A 27,444-nucleotide genomic window follows, 5' to 3' on the forward strand; every position below is an offset into this window, starting at 1 on the left:
TTTTTCCCGAGGAATTCTCTGGGTGAGGGGGGGAGGGATTAGAGCCTTTTACCTGTCCATTGAGTCTTCCGGAAGTTCAAGAAGCCGAGTTCCTGGGTTTTGCAAGCGTCAGGAGTGGGTGTTTTCACGGCCGGTGGCGTTGCGCTGCCTCTCGTCGCTCCCACAGACTGCTGTCCTGTGTTGGGAGGCCTGGGGATCTCCGCCGGTTTCGGGTGCCCAGCTTTCTCCTAGCCCGTCTCCCACGTGGATTTCCTGGCCAGCCGCTTCCGCCTTGGTCTGGAGCAGCTCCGCACCAAGCACTCTCCGAGCCTGCAGGTTCGTGCCTCCAGCCTTTCAGACTCTCCCGGCTCGGAAATTTGCCCCACGCAGACTGCTCGCGGTTTCTGACTCTCTCAAATCTGCTCAAATTCACTTTTTTATGGGAATCTGACAGACCTTGTGAGAGAGCTCTGGTAAGATGCTGCCTTCACGCGGCCATCTTGGCTCCGCCCCCCCTGTGTGCTACTTAAGATCAGATTTTTTTTTAAATTTCTTTGTATCCTCAGTGCTTAGGTCAGTGTCTAGCACATAGTAGGTGCTTACCAAATGTTTTTTGACTTGACAAACAGAAAGATACCCTAAACATACAGTGATTGGCATGTGTGTCAATATGCACATGCGATTACATGCAAAGTATACATTAGATGGATAAACATTATCATTGTTATATAACCATTCCTCTAATTTCCTATGTAATACTATAAATTGTCTAGTCAATGGCTGAATAGACCTAATTCTCCTGTGACCTACTGATTTATCTTAATGCCAGGTAGAACAAAGAGCAGCAGTTTGGGTGAGAGAGATTCTTTCCAGAAGTTTGATCTTCCTGAGACTTCCAGAAGAAGAGTGAATTCAACATGCATAAGGCAAACAAGGTGACACCCAAAAGGGAGAATTCCCGAATAGGCAAGAAAATAAATTTCTTCTTCATCCCAGGAGGCAGCAGAAAAACTAGTCCACTGTTGAGTCTATGCTGACCAACTGCCATGCTCAAGGTAGTCAAACCTCCAAGCTGAATCACCAAGGTGCACTTTGGGAGAGACAAGAAATGTCATGTGCCAGGTGAGTCAAACCACTGCCAGCATCTTGATCACCACCCCCTTTCAGACCTAGTTGTAGAATTCCTAAGACTCTGAAGCCAACAGGCCTAGGAATAATTGTGCCTCCAATACCATCAGCTCTGCTTCCGACTTTACCCCCATCACTGTCATTGAAGAAACAATTCCTGAGCAACAGAGAGCCCACAATCCTCAACACCACCTAAACCAACTATTGACCAACTGCATCAATTATCAGGGAAGTCTAAGAGCCCCAACAATTGCACTGCCTCCAAGATTATTGCCTCACCTTCCATCTCAGTCCCTAAAGCCATCTTCCAGGGGAGTAACCCTTGTGGAGGAGGGGCCAACCATCTTTATCAGCTGTTGAACAACTGTCACTGAGAGGATAGGCAATCCAGGCCACTTGAAACAATAAGGCATCCAAAAAGAGAGAGAGAGAGAGAGAGAGAGAGAGAGAGAGAGAGAGAGAGAGAGAGAGGGCAGCAAGTGCCCAGGTAAGCCATACAACCAGCACCACCACCTGGGAATACAAATATAAGGAGCACCACCACCACCTTCCCCCAAATCACAATGAAGATATTCTAGGACCCTGAGGCCGATAGCACTGGGAATAATATCCCTCCCCTGATTCCAGCATGGCCCTTTCAGCCATCAATCAGGGATGATGTGGAGGTGGAACCTAGCAACTACTTCTAAACATGCTGCAGGCCCAACTTCCTCCACACCTAGAAAAAAAGTTCTTCCCATCTAAATCCTTGGTATTGTCAAATGGCTCAACATCAGAAACAAATGTGATCTTATCAAATGAAATGACATTAAAGAAGTATTCCTATCTTCTTTGCTGCTGTAACCTAAGGACCAGGAGTTTTTTTTTCATCTGTCATGAAGCTGAAACTTGCCTGTGTTGTTTCCCTTACTAGAATGTGAACTCTGTGAGTGCAGAGACTGTCGTGTTTTCTATTTTTATTCCTGGTATTATTCCCAGTGCTTTGCACATAGTAAGAGCTTAATAAATGGTGTTTATTTATCTATTCACAGACTGGAATTATAGAAGACTCACTCAGGGCAGTATTTTAGAAATGGGTTGAGGGGAATGTTTTGTCTAAGCCAAAGGAACATAAGATGCCAGTAGCTGGTTGAAAACCCTTAGTTTATGTCACAGTCAGTCCAGTATTGATATAGCCAGTATTGATACCAATACTTTGAGACTTAAACAGAGGACTCAATAAGTGTTGAAATCAAATCCTGCCTCAGACCATTTCTTGCCATGTAACCTGGGCAAGTTACAATCTCCCTGATGCTCAGATTTCCTTATCCATAGAATAAATCAGTCAACAAGGATTTATTAAATATCTATTATGCCAATAATTGTGCCAGGCACTAGAGTTACAGAGACAAAAATGAAACAGACCCTGCCTTTAAGGAGCTTATTACATAGAGGAGATATGTGTACATATATAGGTATATACAAAATACATAAAGAGTTAACAAATATTATTGAGTGCTTACTATATGCCAGTCACAGTGCTAAATGTTAAGGATATGTGTTACGGGCGGACCAGAGCTGAGCCCTGCCCTCCTCGGACCTCCACGCCCAGGGCCTGCTGAGATAAACTCAGGGCTCTGAGATATGGGTGGAGCCAGGAGGAGGGGTCTCGCCTTTGTTGCCAGGTCTTTGCCCGGACTTGCTTGAGCACATAGAACTTCCGGCTCTCTGTCTGGGCTTGCCAGAGCACATGGAACTTCCAGTTCTTTGCCTGGACTGCGTGACTGCAGGGAGCTTCGGGTTAGCTCGGGAAGAGAAGGGGAGGAGAGTAGGTGGAGTCGGGGCAGTCCTAGTATCCAGGTGTCTTGATTTTACCTGTTCTTTCACCCACATAACCAAAGAATGTACCTACGTCACTAAAGATATAAAAATGCTGCTTGCTGAAATAAAAATCGGAGTCATTCACCACCTTTCGGCTCCCACCCCATACATTGTCCGCGAGATCAGGCCCTTTGCTAGGCAAAGGCCTGGGTCTTGGGGGGATCCCCGAGTTTGTTGCGAGGCTGGGGACTTGCAACAGATATGAATAAAGGCAAAATCAGAGATCTTGCTCTCAAGGAGTTCATCATCACTAATGATGAAACAAAATACAAAGAATTAGGTAATGCAAGAAAGATACAGTATAAATAGAAGGTCGTCTCAGAGGGATGGCATAGCAAGGTGGGGGAGAGCACCAAAAAAATCCCTCCTGCAGAAGATGAGATTTGAGGTGAGTCTTGAAGGAAGCCAGGGAATCCAGGAAATAGAGATGAGGAAGGAGATTGTTCCAGGCATAGAGGCAACCAGTGCAAAGACACAGAGACAGGAGATGGACTGATCATGTGGAAAGAAAAGCAAGGAAGCCAGTGGAGCTGGATCATAGAGGACATGGTAGTAGCAAAGCATAAGAAGACTAGAAAGATAGGATGAGGGCAGGTTGTTAATAACTTTAAGCTTTCATATTTGATTTTGAAGCAACTGGAGCTCCTTCAACAGGGGAAGGAGATGACATGGTCAGACCTATGCATCAGGAAAATCACTCTGGCAGTTGAGCAAAGGATGGGTTGGAGTGGGAAGGGGTTTGAGAGAAGGAAAATAATTAGGAGCCATTGCAAAAGCTCAGATGGAAGATAATGCAGGCCTGTACTAGGATGGTGGCTTGTGAGTAGAAAGAAGGGGCTGTATACCAGATATTCTATACAGGTATAAAAATGACAAGATTTGGCATTAGACTGGACTATATGGTAAGTATGAATGAGAAGTTGAGGATGATACTGAAGTTGTGACCCTGGGTGACTGGGAGGATCTCAGTGTCCTTAAATATAATAGGAAAGTTGAAAAGAGGAGAGGATTTAGGAGGAAAGATAATGAGTTCTGTTTTGGGTATATTGAGTTTGAGATGCCTATGGGCAATCTGATTGCAGGTGATTTTGAAAAGACACTAGCAGCTTGAGGATCATGCATAACAGATGTGTCAAAATCTTGGCCCTCATACCCCCAGAAAAACTCCCCAGTAAGCACCAACAAGAATAAAAGTGTAATTGAGAAATATTTGACAAAATAAAAACACAAATACAACATAGATAATTTTATTTGTGGTTTTCTAAGTCAATATGTAGCCACAGGTGTGAGTTTCTGTTTGAATTTAACATCACTGTAGACCATAATATTTGAACTAAGCCCCGAAGAAAGCTCAAGATTCCAATCGGCAATGGGAGTGCATTTGGGGCATGGGAGAGAGCCAGTCCAAAAGAATGAAGGTGCGGAATGGATTGTCCTCTTCAAAAGGCAGTGAGAAGTTCAGGTTGGCTAGATAGTAGTGTTTCTGAAGGGGAGAAGTTTATATTTGATCCTTGAAGTAACTCAAAGCCACTAGAGTTTGACAAGCAGCATTGTATATCTTCTGAAATTCCGAGTCTATGAAAGTGGCCTGTTCAGCCAAGTATCTATATCTGGAAGTCTAACTTCATTGTTGGTTAGGTCAGGCCCACTTCATATGTGCTCCTAGATAGCTCTCCTGTATATCTTCTTAGATCGGAGCTGTTGATGCTATGTCTTTTCTTAGGAGGAGCCCCCCTCAATTATCTCAATTCCCTCCAGGATTAAGTTGGTTATGCATATGCTTGTTATAACTCATGAGCCTCCATAGATGTGCTTCTCACTACACTTACCAGTTAATTATTAGTTGATTTCAATTAGTCAGACAGACTTAATTATAAATGTGTAGAAGAATTTACTTCTTAAATATATACTTACCTCTGTTTTAAGAATTAGTTTGCTCATAATTTCTTTAGCAAACTACTTAGTGCAGAAGACCTTAGGGGAAGAAATTATCAGACTCCCAACACTGAGACTCTCAGTGTTCAAGAAGGTCGGAGGGAAGGTTAACCACTTCAGTGAAACAAAGATTTCAAGAAGTCCAGACACCTTGGAGCTGTGAACTCAGCAGTTCTTTGAATTTGATACAAAATGTCTTGGATTTAGAATATAAAGTAATACTTGCTTTACCTCATCATGCCTGAACAACCTATGAGGGGATACATTTTAGCAGAAGATGATTTGCCAAGAGTTACACAGATATTTATGAATTAGTACAATAGCCTAAGCATAGGTCTGTGGGAAGAAACTGAATCTTGCTTTCAAGCAAAAATTAGAGGAAACCATTAAAGATGGATTTGGGGCATATTAAAGTGGGAGAAAATGAGCTTTGATATGATTCTAATTAAAGCTATTTCATCATTGCTTGGAACTTAAATGTGCCTCATTGGTATATTCCATGTACACTTTCACTTTTTTCCTTCTGTGATCTGTTTCTAGATCCATACATTACGGATGATTTAACTGGGAGCCCTGATAATGAAGAACATGCATTCTTGCACTCAGACTTCATTGTTGGGCAACCCATTTCTTCCCTTTCTTAGCAGTTACAAAGAGAAGTCTTTGGGTTCTTTTCCTCTTCTCGCCCTCTTGCCTCCGTTTCTTGTATCCAATGTGATATTCCTAAAGTACGGGTATGTCCATATTACTCACCTACTCAATCAACTCCAGTGGTTCCCCAGTGCCTCAAATATAAATTCCTCTGGTTATATTTTAAAGCTTTTCAGAGCCTTGCTGCTGTACTATCTTTTCAGATTTATGAGACATTTACGCCCCCTTCTGTACTATAAGATAGGGCATCTCCCTTCTTTATGATGTTGCATTAGCTGACCCTCTCCATCAGCTGTACTCTGTTCTCATATCTGACTCATAGAATCCCTTTAAGATGCCTCTCAAGGACAACTTTCTACATAAAGCCTTTCCAGATAGTGCCCCCTCAACCTACCTTGTATTTAACTGTTTTATATCTATATGTATTTATTCTCCTTATATTTATATTGCACACACATATATTCATCCCCCACCCTCCACCCCTGACTCCCTGAACTACTTCTCCACCACCTTTGCTCCAGTGTCCTCCTGCTATTTATTATCTCCATTTTACAGGTGAGAAAACTGAGGCAGACAGAAGCTAAGCAACTTTCCCAGGATCTCACAGCTAGCAAATGTCTAAGGCCAGATTTGAATTCAGCTTTTCCTGACTCCAGGTTTAGTGTGAAGCCTTGGTTCTTTCAAGGCTTAATTCCTAAAAGAAGCCTTCTCTCATCCCACTAGTTTGTGCTCTCTTATTCCTTGAATTATCTATCTATATAAAAGGGGAATCACTGAATAGAATAGATCTTTGTTGTTGTAGTTTTTGTCTTTGAGTCACTAAGACTGAATATAGCACTTTGTACATCATAGACACTAGGTGGCACAGTAGATAGAATGTCAGAGTTAGACCAAGAGTCAGGAAGACACAATTTCAAATGCAACTTCAGACACTTGCTAGTATCCTGGGTGAGTGTGTTAACTCCTGTCTGCCTCAATTTTCTCATCTGTAAAATGAGCATAAAAAAGTCCCTACCCTCAGGGTTGTTCTGCAAATAAAAATGGGATAATACTTGTAAAAACTCTATATAAATGTTTGCTATTATTATGTTTGTTAAATTTCTTATATTAAAGTTTACAAAACATTTTCATATATACCATATCATGCAGTGCACAGAAAAAGAACATTGTGATGGGGGCAGGAGAGGTTAGAGGTATTAAAATGTCCATTTTTAAAAAATAAAGAGTGGCTCATGAAACTCAAGCAATTTGCCTTAGGGATTCAGTGAATTCAGGAGTAGAGCACAGATCTTCTGATCTCATTTCTGAAGCATCTTTTAGTTAGCAGATTGTCTGATGGGGCTGGATTTGTCAAACTGGAAGTCAGTATCACAGAAGATCCAAAAATAGAAGTCATGAAGCAGTTCATGTAACCTACAATCAAAGACAGAAGAGAAGGCTGGAAAGATATGACCCTGGAGAATCTTGTGCCTCGTGTTTGGAAGCCAAGATTTTTGACAGCCAGGATTTGGGTTCCAGTTACCACATTCCAAGGCTCAGGGTTATGCCCTCTCATTGAGAGAAGGTTGGTCTGCTCATGAGTCTCTTCAAGGCAACCTTTATGTCTTTGTTCCTCAGACTATAGATGAAGGGATTCAGCATGGGGGTGATCACAGCATACATCACTGAGGCAACTGTGCTCTTCCAGGAGGAGTAGGTAGCTGAGGAGCTCAGGTATACCCCCAAAACTGTACCATAAAATAATGTAACAACACACAGGTGAGACCCACAGGTAGAAAAGGCTTTATACTTTCCTCCAGGTGATGGGACTCTCAGTATGGAAGAACAAATCTTAGTATAAGAGAAAAGGATCCCTGTGAGGGGGAGAATGCCCAGCAGGCCAGTTGTAAAATAAACCAAGATGTTATTGATAAGGGCCTTAGTACAAGATAGCTTCAGAACTTGAGGAAGATCACAGAAGAAGAATGGGAGATTGTGGTCTTTACAGAAGGAGAGCTGCATTGCCATTAGACTCTGAATGAGGCAGTCTAGAAGACTGATAGTCCAAGACAATAGAACTAGCAGACCACAGAGTTGTGGGCTCATAACGGTTGCATAGCGCAGAGGGTGACAAATGGCCACAAAGCGATCATAGGCCATCACAGTGAGGAGGAAATTGTCCATGCAAGCAAAGACTGAGAAGAAATACATCTGGGTGAGGCAGCCAGCATAGGGGATGGCCTCACTGTTAGTCAGGATATTCACAAGCAACTTGGGAACTGTGGTGGATACTAAACATAGATCCACAAAAGATAGGTTGGAGAGGAAGAAGTACATGGGAGTGTGGAGGTGAGAATCAGCTCCAATGGCCAACATAATGAGAAAGTTCCCAACCACAGAGACCAGATACATGCCTAGGAATAGCCCAAAGATAAACAGCTGCTGCTCTTGCGTTATGGGAAATTTGAAGAAGAATTCTGAGATGCTTGTTTTATTTTCTGGTCCCATTTAACTGATTTAACTGTCAGGAATAGATAACGAAATTAAAATACTATTGCAGAGTCACAGAATTTGAAGCAGAAGAGCCTTTAGTGGCCAACCAACCCAACCCATAAACCAAAAGCACTCCAGTGGCCTTGGCCCCTGAGGTCATGGCTTTCTGGGCCCAATGACTTGTAGGGTCTGTGCTGCTGACTCATCTCCACAGGACTTTCTGTAGCATGCCATAGGAACCTCTTCATCCTAGAAATTCAATTCATCCCTGGATTATTTCCCATATTGGAAGTCCCCTCACTTGTCCTGTTGCCTCTCCCTCTGATTGGCTGGCTCCTCCCAGAACCTCCATTTTAAAGAGGAGACCCAGGCCAATCATGTCTTCATTCCCCTCCAGATTCCCTGCTGAATTATTTCCATAGGTATTTCTTTACCACACTTCTAAGCTGGGTACCTTCACCACCATTCCCAATGCTTTTCAGCCCCTGTTATGTATTGTCTTCCACTATTGCAATATAAGTTCCTTGACAGCAGAGAATATCTTTATTTCTGCTTGTATTTTTATTCCGAATGTCTGGCATATATTAAATGCTGACTTTACTATAACCTATCCAAAAAGATGGAGTCCATTTTCTGCCTGAAGACCTCTGAGGCCAGGTACCCGCTATCTCTCCAGGCAGCCCATTTCACTTGGGGACAGCTCTTATTACTAGTCTCATTTTGTCTCATCGAGACATCGAGACATTGCTATTGCTTCTGTACCCTAGCACAAATTGAATCTGTCCTCCTCCTGACAACCGTTTAAATACATGGAGACAACTTCAGACTGCTCATATAGTACAGTGACCCCAGGGCTCGAATTTAGAAGACCTGTACTTCAATTACAACTCTAACATTTACTGCCTGTGTGACTTTGGCCAAGTCATTTCTCATAATCTATGTTTTGATATCTATAAAGGCAGCTTCCTATTCTCCAATTCTACCAAACTTTTACTAAGCACATTTGGACTTAGGTAACATAAATTAAAATACACAAAAAACTGCTCTTGGGAACAGCTTATCGATGTGTGGTGAGTTAGTTCTACCTGAGATGCTAGAGCCCTCCACAGTGAGGGCAAATTTAACATAAGACAGTGGGGTATATGGAATTAATTCAGCAATGAGACCATTCCCAGACCGTGGAGTAAGAAGCAAGCAGCATTATCACAAGGGGGAAAAGCAGGCGGGGGCCAGAGGAAGAAGATGAGTCTAAGATCTTGAGACTGATGACAGAAATGCTTCAATTTGGGGTCCAAGCAGTCCAGCAAGGCAAACAGAGACTAAGACCAAGACAAAGTCCAAGAAACCAGTTGTCTAACAGCACATCTCACACAAGAGGAACACAATTCTCACCATGACATGTTTCAGAGGGTAGAATGAAGGGCAATGTGTGGGAGTTGTAGGAAGGAAGGGATATAAATAAACTGACAAATATTAGTTCTATCTACAAACTGAATGGGCTGCCTGAGGCAGGGCAGGTTCCACATCACTAAAGGTCTTCAAAAAGAGATTAGATGACCTCAAGTAAATGGTGACACTATTCACCAAATCTCCCAGCTTTGAAAAACTGGTGTCATCTTGAACCATTACTTTGCTCTCACCTTCATCCATCCGATAAGTTGCCCGATCCTTCTGTTGTCTGTACATTTCTAAGGTTCACCTCTTCCTCTAATCCTGTTTTCATCAACGTAGGATGAGCTTTCACTACCACCTATATGCACTCTTGCAATAACCTATTAACAGTTCTCTACAACTGCAGTCTCTACCTACCCCAATCCATCCTTCACATGCTGCCAGACTCATTTGCCTTAGGCATAGATATGATTATAGCCTTCCTCTACCTTCAGTGGCTTTCTATTACCTACCAAATAAAAGATGACTTCTCAGACTGACAGTCACGGGTCTTCAAAACCTGGTGTTATCTTACCTTTTCTCTTTTACAGATAAGGAACCTGAGTCTGTGAAATGGCAAGTGACTTACCTAGAGTCACTCAGCTAATAAGTGTCAGAGTTAATCAGTCATCCAACAAGCATTTATTTATTATGCACTTACTAATGAAGTTTCAAGAACTGTGATAGGGATTCAAAGAAAAACAAAAACCGTCTCTAAGTATATGGAAAATATATACAAAATAGATGAGAGGTAATTTGAGAAAGGAAGGCACTGAGGTAGAGAAATACTGGGAAAGTCCACGTGCAAAAAGTAGGATGTGAGATGAATCTTGAAGGAAGCCAGGGAAACCGAAATGGAAGTGAGAGGACAGAGCATTCTGGGAATGCGGGTGGGGGGGGAGCTACTGCAAAGACACAGAGAGAAGAAGCAGAGTGCCATGTTTGAGGAACAAGTAGGCAAGGGTATACAGAGAGGAAGAAAGTATAAGTAGATTGGAAAGGTATAAAAAAGCCAATCGACATGTCTAAGGAACCTTCCAAAAAAAATTCTAGTGGCAATTGGGAGCCAATGGCGTTCATTGAGAAGTGGAGTGACATAGTCAGACTTTTGATTTAGAACAAAAATTGTCTTGGCAGCTGAGAAGAGGATGGCTTGGAGTGGGAAAAAGACACGAGACAAGGAAACTATATACATATATATGTATATGATTATGTGTGTGTGCATTTCATTTGTTTTGTATGCATTCACACACACCCATGCACACACAACATGGTTATTTCAATAGTTCAGGCAAGAGATGTGAGGACATGGAATTTCTGAGCACATGAAAGAGTGTTCTTTTATTCTTTTCTGAGCACATGAAAGATAGGACACATTCTGGTCTTTTGCTAGGATGTCACATATAAATCTAGATATTATGGAATAGGATCCTTTTTCTGAGAACCTGAAAGAGAAAATGATTTACTTACAGTTCCATAGTGAACATGGGTGATCAGTGGCAAGGCTGGGAGCTGAACCTAGGTCTCTTAACTTCTACTCTACGGCTTTTTCCATGGTACTGCCTTTACAGCCCCACCCCCAACCCGAAAGTCAAGGCTATACTAGACTCTGAGATCTTGTCTTTCATATAGACTCAGGTCTGGGCTCTGAGCTAGGTTGGCCTATGCTTTTGGCCATGCTGTGGTTGGTACTACCTCCCCTTGGTTTCTGAGACAAAATAGACCACATACCCTTTTCTCCCTGCCACTCCTCTACTCTTTTTTCTTTCTTTCCCCCATAGCACTTACTGGGCATCACCAAGGGGACAGAGTTGGCTGATTCCTTTTCTTCTGGATTGTTTACTGGAAAGACAAGGAAGGTAGTAGCTCTGACCCAAAGAAAAGGTATGATAATGACCTGGTGACTAATGTCTCTGGGAGAGAGGGTAGGTTGTCCCTTGACTTGGGATAGATGATTTAAGAGCCTGAGGTGGCAAACAGAAAGAATATTTACAAGTTCATTGGCCTTAGAGACTCATTCACCACAAATCCTCATTAGAAAAACCATACAGTTGTCTTTCCAGTCCCTCAGTACCTGTAACAAATTATCTGAGGGCTTGGGGCGGGGCAGGAGGGTAACAAAATAAATATTTTATGGTTTCTGGATCTTTCAAGGCTGAATCCCCAAAGCTCCTAATTAGAAAAATCATTCCACTCCAGTTGTCATTCCACTCCCTGAATAGTTCAGATCCCTGTAGGGCAGAAAGTCCTGGCAGAAAACTTCCTAACAATGAAACCTGTATGACAATGCAAGCCAAATCTTTCAGAAGAGGCTAGATAACCACTTCTCTGGGTTGCTGGAGACAGAATTCATTCTATGGCTAGAGGATGAGCTAAGTGACCTCAGAGTTGTTCTAGTTCTAGCAACCTCTGAATTTTTGTATGTGCTTCCTTGGAGCCAGTGAGCTCCCACATTACTGGAAGTCCCCAAGCAGAGGAGGGATGAACACTTTTCTGTTGTATTGTAGAGAAAATTCCTAACAAATGACACGGTTGGACTAGATATCTCTTAGGTGCATCTTAACTCTAAAACAAATAAGTCACCTCACAAAGTAGTGAGTTCCTAATCATGTTAGAATTCCTGTTCTGCTGCTAGACTTCTCTAGACAAATTTCATCATCTGTAAGGTGAGAATATTGGACTAGGGGAACTCTAACCTCATTTCTAAGGCTAAATCAATCTGTTGGTTCCATAAATCCTATCAGGAGATACCTGCTCAGGTCTGAGTTAGACCACATGTTCTACAGTTTCTCTGTCATGTCAGAGAATGTCGAAAAATTTTTCACCTAATTCCATGTTTTGGGGACACCAGCTTCAAGGATAGATGTTTCCTTCAATTCCTGCAGATCTTGGAAAGGAGACTTCTCAGATAAATTTGCTCTTAATATTTTTCCGAACAAACAATTTCTCTTATTTTTAATTATATTGCTTTTGTTTAGGAAAAACTTTAATTTTCTGTGATCAAAATTATCCACTTTTTCTCTTTGTTCCTTTCTCTCCTTAGTCAGGTCATGAACTCTTCCTCTATCCATAGGTGTGAAAGGAATTCCTTCTTTGACCTCTAATTGGTTTATGATATGACCTTTTAAATATGTCATGTATTGACTTAAAGCTTCTCTTGGTAAGTGGTATGAGGTGTTGATCGAAACATCTATCAGACTGCTTTCCAGTTTTTGTCAAATAATAAGCCTTTACCCTAGTAGCTGACTACTTTGGATTTATTGGAATACTAGGCTACTAGCTTCTTTTGTTTCTCTATGCTGCATACCTAATCTATTCCATTGATCAACCTGTATTTTAAGCAGTGCCAAATCATTGTGATTATTTCTGTTTTGTAGTTAGTATAGTTAAAAGTCTGGTTTTCATTTAAGTTGATGTTTTTATTGGTAGATAGTTTCTAATAATTTTCTTTATTTCTTCTTCGTGTTTTGTGAATTTGCCTTTTTCATGTTTTATATTAACAATTTGGTTTTAAACTTTCTTTTTTAAAGCAAGTCATCTAATAGCTTGTCTACTTTTATTTTAATATAGCGACTAGTTTTATTGATTAATTTTTCAATTTTATTACTCTAGTCTTTAATTTTCAGGACTTTTATTTTGATGTTTAATTTATTTTAAATAATTTGGTTTTTAGGTGTTTTTTTTCAGTTGGATGCCAAAGTCATTGATGTTTTCTTTCTTTTATTTTTTCTATTTCATTTTTTCCAATTACATGTAAAAATAATTTCTAACTTTTAAAAAAAATTTCGAGCCCAAATTCTCTCCCACCCTTCCACCCCTATCTCTTCCTTAAGCAGGCACGCTATTTGATACAGGTTATATATGTACAGTGATGCAAAATTTATTTCCACATTAGTCATGTTGAAAGAAAATAGACAAAAACCCAATAAAATAAAGGTTAAGATACACACGCACACGCACACACACACACACACACACACACACACACACACACACTGATTTGCGTTCATACTCCATTAGTTTTTTTTTTTTTCTGGTGGTGGATAGCATTTCTCATCACAAGTATGTTGGAACAGTCTTAGATCATTATATTGCTGAAAACAGCTGTCATTCACAATTGATCATTATATAATATTGCTATTACTGTGTACACTGTTCTCCTGGTTCTGTTCACTTCACTTTGCATCAGTTCATGTAAATCTTTCCCAATTTTTCTGAAATCATCTTGTTCATCATTTCTTATAGTACAGTAGTATTCCATCACAATCATATGCCATAACTTGTTCAGCCATTCCCAATTGATGGACATCCCCTTAATTTCCAATTCTTTGCCACCATAAAAGGTATGCTATCAATATTTTTGGACATATATGTGCTTTTCCTTTCTTATCTCTTTGGGATACAGATCTGATAATTATATTGCTGTATCAAAGGGCTTGAAATGATTTATATCCCTCTGGGCATAGTTCCAAATTGCTCTCCAGAATGGTTGGATCAGTTCACCCTCCACCAACAATACTTTAATTTCCCTAATTTCCCACATCCCCTCCAGCATTTGTCATTTTTCTTTTCTTTCATATTAGCCTGTCTGATAGGTGTGAGAGGGTACCTCAGAGTTATCCTAGTTTGCATTCCTCTTATGAATAGTGATTTAGAGCATCATAGACAGCTTTGACTTCTTCATCTGAAAATTGCCTGTTCATATCCTTGGGTCACTTATCAAATGGGGAATGACTTGTATTCTCACAAATTTGACTCATTTCTCTATATATTTGAAAAATGGGACGTTTATTAGAGAAACTTACTGTAAAATCCTTTTCACAGTTATGATTACAGTGTATTTCCCTCCACTCAATTTCCTCCCTGTTTATCCTTCTCTTTTTATCTTCTTTCATCCTGTTGCCCCTCAAAAGTGTTTTGTCTTTAACCACTACTTCCCCCAATCTGCCTTCTCTTCTATCAGAGACTCCTCTTTTCTTTTATTATTTCCCTGTAGGGCAAGATAGCTTTCTAAACCCAACTGAGTGAGTATGTTATTCCTTCTTTGAACCAATACAGCATTTTCTGCAACCATCACCCATTTCCCTTCCACTGTATAATTTATTTCAAACATCTTTCATGTGAGACAAGTTACCCCATTCTATCTTTACCTTTCCTCTTCTCCCAGGGTACATCCCTCTTTCTCAATCTTTATTTTTATAGACACCATTCTATCATAGTCAACTCACAACCAAATTCTCTTTGTAAACTCCTTCTAACTGCCCTAATGCGAATACAATTCTTAGGAGTTACAAGGATCACCCAGCCATGTAGGAATGTAAAAAGTTTAACCTTAAGGAGTCCGTTATGATTTGTCTTTCTTGTTTACCTTTTTATGCTTGTCTTGAGTCTGGTATTTGAAAGTCAAATTGTCTATTTGGCATTGGTCTTTTCAGAAGTAATTCTTGAAAGTCCTCTATTTCATCAAATATCCATTTTTACCCCAAAAGATTATACTCAGTTTTGGTGAAGTGATTCTGGGTTGTAATCCTTACTCCTTTGCCCTACAAAATATCATATTCCAATCCCTCTGATTTTTGAATGTAGAAGCTTCTAAATTATTGTATTGTCTTCACTGTGGTTCCATATTTAAATTGTTTCTTTCTGGCTGCTTACAATATTTTTTCCTTAACCTGGGATCTCTGGAATTTGGCTGATATTCCTGGGAGTTTCTATTTTGGGATTTCATTCAGGAGGTAATCAGTGGACTCTTTAAATTTCTATTCTTGCACTGGTTCTATCTAGGATATCAAGGCAGTTTTCCTTGATAATATCTTGAAGTATGATGCCTAAACTCTTCCTTTGATCACGCTTTCAGGTATTTCAACCTCCCTTTCCTTGATCTATTTTCTAAGTTAGTTGTTTTTCCAGTGAAATAGTTCACATTTTCTTCTATTTTCATTCTCTTGATGTTGTTTTATTGTTTCTTGATGTCTTATGGGGTCATTAACTTCCACTTGCCCAATTCTAATTTTTAAAGAATTATCTTTTTCAGAGACTTTTTGTACCTCCTTTTCCATCTGGCCAATTCTACTTTTTAAGGAGTTCTTTACTTCCGTGAATTTTTGTACATCTTTTTCCATTTGGCCAATTCTGCTTTTTTTTTTAAAGGAATTCTCTTCAGTTAACTTTTGTGCCTCTTTTAGCATATGACCGATTCTCTTCTTTTTAAGATGCTATTTTCTTTGGTATATTTTGTGCCTCCTTCACCAAGCTGTAGACTCCTTTTTTTCCCACGATTTTCTTGCATCCCTCTTATTTTTTCCTAAATTTTCCTCTACCTGTCTTATTTGATTTTTAAAATCCTTTCTGAACTCTTCCAGTAATTCTTTTTGGGCCTGAGACCAATTCGCACTTTTCTTTGATGCTCTGCATGTAGCTGTTTTCATTTTGTTGTCTTCTTCTGAGTTTGTGTTTTGATTTTCCCTATCACCACGGTAACTTTCTATGGTCAGGTTCTTTTTTGTTGTTGTTTACTCATTTGTCAGCCTATTTCTTCACCTTTAACTTTATGTTAAAGTTGGTCTCTGCTTCTGAGATGTAGTAGGACCTGTTCCAAGCTTCATATTTTCATGCTGCTTTTTAAGAATTAGTCCGGGGGGGGGGGTTCTGTAAATTTTCAGTCCTTCCAAGGTGGTATAGTGTAAGGAGAAGGGTGGCCCTTCTCTCCTGCCCTATGATCTGGTCTGTGAGCAACCATAAGCACTCTTTTCCACCCTCAAACTCTGACCAGGGTCTCCTTATCCCTGGTGCCACACTCTCTAGTGTGCTAGCGCTCCTCCTTGCCCTTGGACTGTAACTCAGAATCACAGGTGAGCAATGCAGTAGTAGCCTGCACCTAACACCCAGCAAAGTATCTCCTGTAATCTCTTTCTGACCAGTTGTCTAATCTCCTTACTATCTGTGAAGTGAGAGTTCCAGAAGTCACAGGTGAAGATTCAGTCATACTCAAGACTTGTTATTGGCTTTCCAGGTGTAGCCTGTGCTGGGGTGCTTTCACCCCAATGAGACAGACCTTTGCTGCTGACTTTCTAACTTGTCTTGGGCTGGAGAAAAATTGCACCTTGTCCTTTTGTTTGTTCCACTGCTCCAGAATTCATTTGAAAGTGTTATTTTAAGGTTGTTTTGAAAGGAATTTGGGAAATCTCAGGAGACCCTCTGCCTTTTTTCTGCCATCTTAGCTCCATCCCTCTTTCTGTCTTTTATTAACAAAAGTTTCAAGAGTTTACCTTATATACTGCTTTGACTACACCTCAAAAAGTTAGTATGTTGTTATTCTCTTTAATAAAATTGTTAATTGTTTCTATTTCTTTAGGAAAAAGTTATTTGGTCTTAATTTTTAATTCTTTATCGAACATATTTTATTGTATTTTGATTATTAAAAGAAGTATTTAGTATCTCTGTTTTTCTGCATTTGTTTTTGATGTGTTTATTCCCTTATACTTGATCAATTTTTGTATATGTTACATTTCCATGAGTAGAAACATTGATATGTACACTCTTTTCTGTTGCCCTTCAATAATAACCTAAGATCTATCATATCTCAAATTCTATTTGGGTCCTTATCTTCTTGTTTATTTTGTTCTCTGTCTTTGTCACCTCTTTGAGAAGGCAAGCAATTTGATGTTATACATGTGCAGTTGGCAAAATATATTTCCATATTATTCTACTACTCGATATTATGGTTTCCATGTCATGTTGTGAAATAAAATGTAGACAGAAAATAAATCCTTTTTATCATTATTATTCCTATGGAATAGTTTTGAATCACTATGTTACATTTCCACAACTAGGAAATATGTGATATGTATACCCTTTTCTGTTCCCATTCAATAATAGCCTAAGAGCTATCATATCTCAAATTCTATTTCAAGTCCTTAAATTCTTTCTTATATTTTTTTGATGGATTTGTCTAGGTCTGAAAGAGTTACCTTTAAGGTCACCACTATTAAAGTTTTACCATTTTTTTTCCTGTAACTCACTTAGCTTCTCCTTTAAGCTACACCATTATAGCATCATTGTCCATAACTTTTTGTCTATGGTAACTTTCACTATAATGTAGTTTCCACATTTATCTCTTTTAATCAAGTCTGTCTTTGCTCTTTCTTTCGATGAGATTTATAATTGCTACTCCTGCTGTTTTGAGTCCCACTCAAACATAATAGATTTTTCTTTGGTCTTTTATTTTTTTTAAAAAGTGTAAATCTATAATGCCAATCACAGCAGCACATCTGAGGACCATTGCTGTGATCAATTCCAGGGGTCCTATTGCACAGTCCACTCCTAGGCTGCAGAATAGCACACTCCATTGTATATCATTGCATCCAGTAAGAACATCACACTACACAATATGTATCATTGCATCCTCAAATCGGCAGTGGGGGGTGAGGTGGGGTGTCCCAGGCTAAAGTCTTCCTTAGCACAACACATCCTTAAGGGATAGCAAAAAATACCACACCATCCACCCCTAGGTCTCAGTAAGAACAATCTCCCGAATCATTACCAAGCATCCATGCAAAGTCCTCTTTCATCTTGACCCAAAGTTGACCTCCAACTCCCATTCCTCCTTCTCTGTAGGCCAACCACTCCTTACACTCACCTGGATTCACATGCAGGCAGCTCTCCACTCTTGCACTGGGCCCCAGCTCATGGAGACTGTGCCACTCCAAGCTCCTGTCCAACAGCAGGCTCCAAGGGTTCCTGCCCGCAGCTTTTGTTTCTGGAACAATGAAACTTAACAGGGCAGCAATACACAACACCAACACTACCATCTCAATTCACCTCCAAAGTCCAGAGGCTCTATGTTAACAACTCAGTTCTCTTTAACAGCTCTCAAAAAGGGCTTAAGCTAAGCCTCCTTCCCATGGGCAGGTGTCTGCCCTACAGCTCCACTCGCCTTCAAAGGTCGGAGGCTCCTTCAGCAAGTCTCTGCCATCAAAGGTCTCCTTGCTCCCCAAGACTTTCCTCTCAGTCTTCTCAGTGCTGGCAGCTCTCTTGATGTCTTCTCTTCAACACCCTCTTGATGTCTGCTTCTCTCACACTTTGAGCTCTCCTTATATACAGTTCTAGATGGCATCTGATTGACTAAAACTCGACACACTTTCAATCTGGCAAAAATCTCACTTTGCTTGCCATTACAAAACCTTTATGTCTCACGTGTCTTCTTTGTAACCACATGTTGCAGAATTCTACTTTCTAATCCATTCTGCCATCCTCTTCCATTTTGTAAGTGAGTTCATACCATTCATCCATCAGTTGTAGGATGTCATCTTGTTATTTTTATTTTTTTTAATGAAAATTCCTTTTGTTTCTATAATTTGGTCTTAAAATTTATTTATTTATCATTTTATTTTTCTTCAATTACATGTAAAAACAATTTTAAAATTTTGAAAAATTTGTGTTCCAAATTCTACCCCTCATTCCCCCCATTGAGAATGCAAGCAATTTAATATAAGTTGCACATATTTAATCATGCAAAATATATTTCCGTATTAGTCATATTTAAAAGAAAACAGACAAAAATACCAAGAAAAATAAAGAAAGTTTAAAAAGTATGCTTCGATCTATATTCAGACCCCCTCAATTCTTTCTCTGGGAATGGATAGCATTTTTCATCATAAATCCTTCAGAGTTATCTCGAATCACTGTATTGCTGAGAATAGCTTAGTAGTTCAAATTTGATCATCCTAAAGTATTGCTGTTACTGTGTACAATGTTCTCCTGTTCTACTCATTTCACTCTACATCAGTTCATACAAGTCTTCCCACATTTTTCTGAAACCAGCCTGGTAGTCAGTTCTTATAGCACAATAATAATGCTTCACAGTCTTACACCACAACTTGTTCAGCCATTCTCCGATTGATGGGTTTTCCCTCAATTTCCAATTCTTTGCCATCAGAAAAGAGCTGCTATAAATATTTTTGCACCTATAGCTCCTTTTCCTTTTTTGATTTTTATAACTTTTGGGATACAGATCTTCTAGTGGTATATAATTTCTTTTTGAATAACTATTTCTTTAGAATTATGTTTAGCCTGCAATTGCTGTCTAATTCAGGAGCCCTAAGTAAAATTTTATATACTTGTCATGTTTATGACCATTCCCTTTCCTATCTTGCCCTTCCTCTTAGACCTCTTTCTATCCCTCTCTTATCCCTGTGCTCTCCTAGTTTCCTTTTGAGTTTAATGTATTTCTACACCAAAATATCATGTTGGGGGGGGGAAGTAGAGGGTTAGATGTAATTGTATTCAATATTCGTTTACTGAGTTCAGATGAAAGTGAGATTCATGGGATTCCTGTTCCATTCACCATTTCCTTCATGACTACACACTCTTCATATTATGCTCTTCTATTATATGGCAGCAATTTCCCTTTCTTTCTTTCTTCCCCTTTATTCTCCTGTTATTCTCATTGGTACATCTTTATTTAAGTCCACTAAAAGCCACAGAAAACCACTGTTATTTCTAACTTTCTCCATGATCTTTAAAAAAATTTGTTACTGAGAATGTATTTGTTTCCTATCCTATTCTTAACATGTAACCAATTCATCCCTTCATATTCCCTTTCAATTCTACAAATATGTCTACCTTTGTATGTTTTTCTGGGCCCTTGCATTTCCATTTCAAAATATGTACTCATTTCTGGCCTTTTCTTCAGGAATTCTTGGAAATCCTCTATTTCATTAAAGTTTCATTTCCCCCCTGTCAGATTATAATTGTTATTTCTGGATAGGTTATCATTAGGTATAAGCCCTCATATTTTTTGGAATATCTTGTTCTAAGCTCTCCTCTGCTTCACAATGGTGACTGCTAAATCTTATGTCATCTTCTTTATAGCTCTTTGGCATTTGTGCTCCTTCTTTGCTACTTGTAGTATTTTCTTTCTTTTACCTGGAAGCCCTGATTTTCACTCTAGTCTTCCAAGAAGTTTTCACTTTGGGGTTTCTTTCTAAAAGTGACTGGCAGATTCTTTCCATGTTAATTTTACCTTATAGTTCTAAGAGTTCTAGGCAATTTTCATGTATAATTTCTTGAAATACAGTATCTAGACTTTTTTTGATCATGGTTTTCAGGTAGCCTGATTATTCGTATCTCTCCTTTACCTCTTTTGTAGATCACTTGTTGTTGATATAACATTTTTCTCTAATTTCAATCTCCTGGTTTTGTTTTATTGTCTCTAGGCATCTTATTGAATAACTATTTTCTGTTTGACCCACTTTAATTTTCAGTGCATTCAGTTCTTGGGTGAGGTTTTCCACTCTCTGTTCTAAAGTGTCCATCTTCTTTCTCATCCTATTTTTCTTGCTTCATTTCTTCTTAGTACTCTAGAAATCCCTGTGGCCATGACATTTGTTTTCCTCCAAGGCTTTACATGGACTTGTCATGTCACTATCTTCTTCAGGGTTTAACCCTTGGGTTTCTCTCAAACCAAGCTATTTCTTCATGGTATTTGGAGTTTTCCTTTGCTCATATCTCTTGTCTCAATATCTAAGGTGCCTGTACTTGAGTCAACCTCTGCAACTAAATGGTAGGAGTAAGGCCAACCTGATACTGAGTATGGTGATCTAAATTAGTCTTCTCCTTCAAACGACTTCAGGGCTGCTCCATTGCTGGAGGTGCCCCCTTGACACAGGGATGCTGAGGAACTTCCCCTTGCTGTGAATTCTTTCTGAGATCTTTCCCACCTGCTGCTGGGCTTAGAGGAAGAGGAAACAAAATGTACACCTGAAGAGGTTTAGAAGACTTCTGAACTTCTAGAAAAGTGAGGAAATAGGGGAAGAGGGCAGGAGAGGGACTTTTTAGAAGGATGTATAGGTTAAGATTAGGAAGGTGAAGAGAGAAGATAAAGTAGGGACTTTTAGTGGGTAAAATAAGGAATAAAAGGTTAAGGGAAGAAGATAAGGTAACAGGGATAGGGTGAAAAGAGAGACTGAGAAGGAAAATAGTGAGTAAAAACAAGATGGAGGGAAATTCACAAACAATAATTGTAATGTTGAATGCGAAGGGGATGAACTCACCCATAAAAATGGAAACAGATAACAATGAATTAAAAATCATGATTCAACAATATGTTGTTTGCAAGAAATACCTTTAAGAATTAAAGATGCACATAAAGTTAAAATGGAGGGTTGGAGTAGAATTTATTATGCTTTAGTTGATGCAAAAAAATGCAGGGGTAGCAGTTATGATCTCAGACAAAGTTATGACTGAAATAGATTTGAATAAAAGAGATAAATAAGGTAACTACACTTTGAAAAAAGATACTGTAAACAATGAAGTGAATACTGAGGCCTTGCTCACATAATGAAGGGAATCTAGGACAGGGACTTCAATAGATTTTCATTACTGGCCTACCACTTATTACCTTGGGAGTTACTTGTCTCATTCTCAATTTCTTACCTAAAAATGAAGGCACTGGACTAGGTGATGCTGAGGTCACTTACTGTTCTCACATCCTATGAATTCCACTAATCCCATTTATACTGTGGTATTATATAATGTAAGTGATATATAAGAGAAATCACAAAAACTGCTTTTAGAGTCAGCACCCTTTGGGCTAAAAATGTTTTCTGGGGCTAGAACCTGGTGTATCCAGCTTCTAGAGCCTCCTTGGAGAGGGTAGTAATATGGATTCATGTGTTTTATAATCTGATAACCTAACACGGGTAGCTATGCTTGCCAAAAAGACTATTTTATGGAGAACTCACACAGGGCAAGTGTTCACATGGTTGACGGAAGAAGAGATACAAAGATACTCTCAAGGTCTCTTTCAAGAACTTAGGAATTGATTGTGTGACATGGAAGACATTAGCACAGGACAGCTCAACATGGTGTGCCAACATCAGAGAAGGTGTTGTGTTCTATGGGTAACATAGAATTGAAACAGCTCAAGGAAAATGCAGGATAAGCAAATTTAGGATATTCACCTCAAATGTTCATGTGGACTATTTATGCCCAGCTTGTGGTAGAGCATTCCAAGCTCATATTGGCCTGATCAGCCACAGTTGGGCACATTGAATCTTGACTCAAGCATGGTAATGCCATTTTGATCCTCTTTCAGAATGAAGGACATACAGAATCATACGTGATAGGTGTATTAAAGGAACGCAAAATAAAGTGTATGTGAAGTCCAAAGAGGAAAAGACTGTTATCATTTCAGTGCATCAGGAAGACTTTCTTTAGAAGGGGGTACTTAAGTTGAATTTTTAATGATGGGTGGAAATTCAATAGGGGGAGAGAGAGAGAGAGAGAGAGAGAGAGAGAGAGAGAGAGAGAGAGAGAGAGAGGAAGGCATGCAAGGCATTATTATTACACCAGGTAATAAAGATTTTTTAGCACAGCACCTCAGGAAAAGCAAATAAGATATAGAGGGGTTCAGATGACAGTCAGTGGGGAGGAGCATTCCCAGTAGTTAAATTCCAGATTGATCATCTCTCCTTTCTTGCCAAATCAGAACCCATATTACTCCCAAATATTACTCCCCAAACACCCTTGCCCTCCTCCTACTTCTCTCCTACACCTCCCACAGGAAGCCTTTCTTCATCCTCCTAGTTTAAGGGGTTCATTCTCCTTCCTAAATATATTATGTTTTTAGACATGCATCTGAAGGAAGTATGTATAAGCATGGGGGTCCGTTGATTCCCCACCACACTTAACTTTGTTGGGAAAGAATACTTCTTAATTCAATACAAAACTGTGGAGGACGAAGGCCTGTAAACCTCCTTGAAGCAAGATGGAATTCAGTTTCAGTTGGGTCAAGGACTTAGTCATAGACTCTGAGAAAATTAAGATTTCTAGGGTCTAACAGCTGAAAGGAAGACATTTAGACCCAAGCCAGAAAGAACTGGCAGTACAGAGGACAACTTGCAAAATGAGAAAAAGAAATTTGTCCTGAACTGGGACAGAGAAGGAAGGAAAGAACAAGGAGGGCCATGTGCCCTATGGAAATCTTGGACTTATTTGGGCTGATCTGGCCACTTTTTCCGACTTACTCAAGGATGGGAGGAAGTCCCAAGCAAGGTCTGACCTTCCCCCAACTTCCTGTCCTATTGCTTTTATATTCATAGAAATTTCAATGTACTCTGCAGTTTCTCTGTATAAATGCTTCTAGTCATCTGAATTTTAGATCAACCACAAAGAAGCCAAAGGTTAGAAGTAAATATAAATGTCAATTGAGGCAGAATCCCAAGCTTCAGTATTAGGAATTTTCCTAACTGGGGGCTTGGTGCAAGTGTGATTGCAGTCCTTACTTTTTTTCTTACTATAAACTCCCTACAGCAGCAGAGGAAGAGAATCACATGGACCTGAGAAGCCATCATATTGGCCCTAGCTTTAAAATGAGCTATTATGATTATAACGAGGAGTAACACAACTAAATTCTTTGAGGGAAAGGACCAATTTTGCTTTTGTCTTTGTATTCCCTACAATTACCATTGTGCCTCTCATATTGTACTAACTTAATAAATGACTTTGATTGTATTTCCTATATTTTGGCGGCATTTACACATTACAAAGCACTTGCACATATGCAAAATACATTATGAGGGGAAAAGGGGATGTTACTATCCCGATTTTGCAAATAAGGAAACCAAGGATCAGACAATACAAATCACTTGTCCAATGGTGTCCACATTACACATGGTAGAACAGGGACTAAAAGTCAGGTATATTGCAACTTCACATCTATAGCTCCACTATAAAACAGCAGACTTTTGGATGAAACCAAACCTGGTGGGTAAAACTGTCGCTGTTATGGCAGAACCAGGAAATAGAGTCCAGGGAGCAGATAGTCTATGTCGTCTAAGGTTGAAAAAAAAGATAGAGGAAGGACAGTGTGACCCTGGAAAGCAGCAAGCTTTCATATTTGGAAACTGAGATTTATGACTACTAGACTTTAGACCACAGCTACCAGTACCATAATCTCAGGTTTAGCCATGCTCATTCACTGAGAGAAGCTAATCTGCCAATGAGTCTTCTCAGAGCATCCTTTATGTCCTTGTTCCTGAGGCTATAAATAAAGGGATTCAACATGGGAGTAACCACAGTATACATCACGGAGGCAACTGAACTCTTCCAAGAAGACACTGTAGCTGAGGAACTCAGATATACTCCAATAAATGTTCCATAGAACAATAAGACAACACAGAGGTGAGATCCACAGGTAGAAAATGCTTTATACTTTCCCCCAGTGGAGGGAACCCTCAATATGGAGGAACAGATTTGAGTATAAGAGAAAAAGATCCCTGTGAAGGGAAGAACACCCAGAAGTCCAGTTGTTAAATACACCAAAATGTTATTGATGAAGGTATCTGTACAAGAGAGTTTGAGAATGGGAGTAAGATCACAATAAAAGTGTGGAATTTCTCGTTCTGTACAAAACAACAGCCTCAACACCAATAGACTATGGAACACTGCATTAACAAGACTGATAGTCCAGGAAAGTAAAACCAGCAGGCCACACAACTGTACGCTCATGATGGTCACATAACTCAGAGGGTGACAGATGGCCACAAAGCGGTCATAGGCCATCACAGTGAGGAGTAAGGTGTCTAAACAAGCAAAGACCATGAAGAAGTACATCTGGGTTAGGCAGCCAGCATAAGAGATGGCCTTACTGTGTGTCAGGAGGTTCACCAGCATCTTCGGGACCAAAGTAGTTACCAGACAGAAATCCACCAAGGACAGGTTGGAGAGGAAGAAGTACATGGGAGTGTGGAGGTGTGAGTCAGAAGCAATGGTCAGCATGATGAGAAGATTCCCACCTACAGTGACCAAGTACATGCTCAGGAACAGCCCAAAGAGGGGCAGTTGATGCTCTGGTTTCTCAGAAAATCCTAGAAGGAGGAATTCAGAAACATGTGTTTGGTTGGCTGCTCCCATGTAGCTTGTTTTTCTGTGAGAAAAGAAATGGGAGAAGTATATTAAGTGAAAATACAGATATTCCTGACTTATAAATGGAGGAAAGTCCAGAACTTGGATTCAAAAGACTGAGATTTGAATTTCATCTTCATGATGTCTTCCTTGTACAAATTTGAATGATTCCTTCTCCTCTCTAAGACTCATTTTCCTCATCAGTAAAATGAAGACAATGTACTAAATGAACATGAGATCCCATCAGGTTCTCTAATTTAATGAAATTCTGTTATCCACATTTAATATTTTTAAGATTTTACATACACACATACATATATGTGTGTATACACATATACATACATATGTATTTATACATCTATTTATGTATATGTGTATATATGTATATGTGTGTTTGTATAAATATTCACACATATTTCTTTACTAGGTGATATCTATCCCCTTGTTGACCTGAACGTGCTTCAGCTTTTCAATGTCCTTCCCAAACTCTGGCGCGTAGTACTCAATAGTGGACCTACTCCTGGTGTGATTTGATCCAGACTACAGTTGTAATATCACACAAGGAACAAGGACATAAAGGATACATAGAGAGTACTCATTCGAGACTCATCTTCTTATTCCTGGAACCTATGCTCCTCTTCATGTGGTCCAAGCTAACTTTGGCTCAAGATTTACTCTTGACATATCACACTTTCAAGTCACATTGGACCCACAGTCCACTAAAATGTCTCAAACCTTTGAATACAAATGACTATCTAACCATACTTCACCTATTTCTTCTTTGAGAAGTTGATTTTTTTGCTCCAAGTGTAAGACTGGGGTGTTACTTTTCTAAAGTTTATTTTTCCCCCAGATTCCATACCATCAAGAACCTTTTATGTCCTATCACTGTCATCCACTATGTTAGCCATCCATCCCAGTTTTGTGCTATTTAATTTCTATTCCTTTATCCAAATCACTGATGAATATGTCAAATGCAGAGGGCCAAGCACAGATTCCCCAAGATATTCTGCCAAACTCACAGTGAATCATTAATAACAAGTCTCTTTTTCTGCTCTTCATTTCTTATTTTAATATTTTATTTCTTTTGGCCATATCTAAATCAATTTTAACCTTTTTTTAAAGTTTTGAGTTCCAAATTCTTACCGACCTTCCCTCTTCTTGCTTTCATGGATAAGGCCAGCAATTTTTAAAAAGGTTATATGTGCTTTAACCAATTATAGATTTAATTAAAAAAACCTTTTTTGTTGTCTAGAATGGTGGTAAAAAGATCTCTGGACATGGAGTTAAGGGAGACTCTGTGTGGTCTGCTTCTGCTTCTTCAATGATGGTTGGTTTGTTGCTTGTCATTCATTCTCAAAGAAGACCAATGACATCACCAGGGTGACATCTTGACTTGGGTGTGCATTAGGTTTAACTGAGGCAGAACTGCACAGTCATCAGCCACACTCTCTCCTCCAGAGTCATTGAAGTCCAGTGGTAAGACAAAAGTCAAGATGACTGGCACTGGCCCAGGATGCTGTGGGTAACCACTGGAGGGATGGTAGAGTGAGAGGGGAAGTCACTATTCATTTTAAAGAATGTTTCCTGTTTTATACAACTCCTGGCACCACCAACAAAATCAAACAAAGATTATTCACTTTGATTTGCCTTGTTGCAAATATTTTTTTTAAAAAAGATATCAATCACAAGTTTTACTAACAGTGATATTGAACTTACTTTTTTTGGAGGGGGAAAGGCAGGGCAATTGGGGTTAAGTGACTTGACCAAGGTCACATAACTAGTAAGTATGTCAAGTATCTGATCTCGGATTTGAACCCAGGTCCTCCTTAGTCCAAGGTCAGTGCTCTACTCACTGCTCCACCTAGCTACCCTGAACTTACTTTTTTAATGGAACTATTTTTGTTGAGGCTGGAAAAAGCATCTCTTTTCTTTGACCTAGTCTTTCTTTGTCTAATAGTTCACCTGCTTCTTAACCTTGGCCATTCCCCTATTGCTTGATGCCTCCTCTTTTCTGTCCTGCCTCTTATCTGGAATGACCCATGTCTCCAAATATCCATTCCACTCCAGATAATTCTATTT

General features: G+C 39.5%; 3 protein-coding genes across 3 annotated transcripts in view; 1 reads left to right on the top strand and 2 right to left on the bottom strand.

Moving 5' to 3' along the window:
• LOC118847936 (olfactory receptor 7A10-like) overlaps window positions 1-27,444 on the top strand; it is a 60,627-nt gene that overhangs the window by 12,847 nt on the left and 20,336 nt on the right. The window lies entirely within an intron of this gene.
• Window positions 7,105-8,040, bottom strand: LOC118847956 (olfactory receptor 7C1-like). The gene has a single exon (XM_036756662.1). The coding sequence runs from the start codon at window positions 8,038-8,040 to the stop codon at window positions 7,105-7,107; it is 936 nt and encodes a 311-aa protein (XP_036612557.1).
• LOC118847946 (olfactory receptor 7C1-like) lies at window positions 24,430-25,371 on the bottom strand. Its single transcript, XM_036756655.1, has one exon. It carries the CDS (start codon window positions 25,369-25,371, stop codon window positions 24,430-24,432), a length of 942 nt encoding a protein of 313 aa, XP_036612550.1.

The sequence above is a fragment of the Trichosurus vulpecula genome, chromosome 1 (assembly GCF_011100635.1).
Source record: "Trichosurus vulpecula isolate mTriVul1 chromosome 1, mTriVul1.pri, whole genome shotgun sequence".
In the NCBI taxonomy this organism is placed as follows: domain Eukaryota; kingdom Metazoa; phylum Chordata; class Mammalia; order Diprotodontia; family Phalangeridae; genus Trichosurus; species Trichosurus vulpecula.

Bases quoted from the DNA above. Each gene is read 5' to 3' on its own strand.
- LOC118847956 (XM_036756662.1), bottom strand. From the start codon at position 8,040: ATGGGACCAGAAAATAAAACAAGCATCTCAGAATTCTTCTTCAAATTT.
- LOC118847946 (XM_036756655.1), bottom strand. From the start codon at position 25,371: ATGGGAGCAGCCAACCAAACACATGTTTCTGAATTCCTCCTTCTAGGA.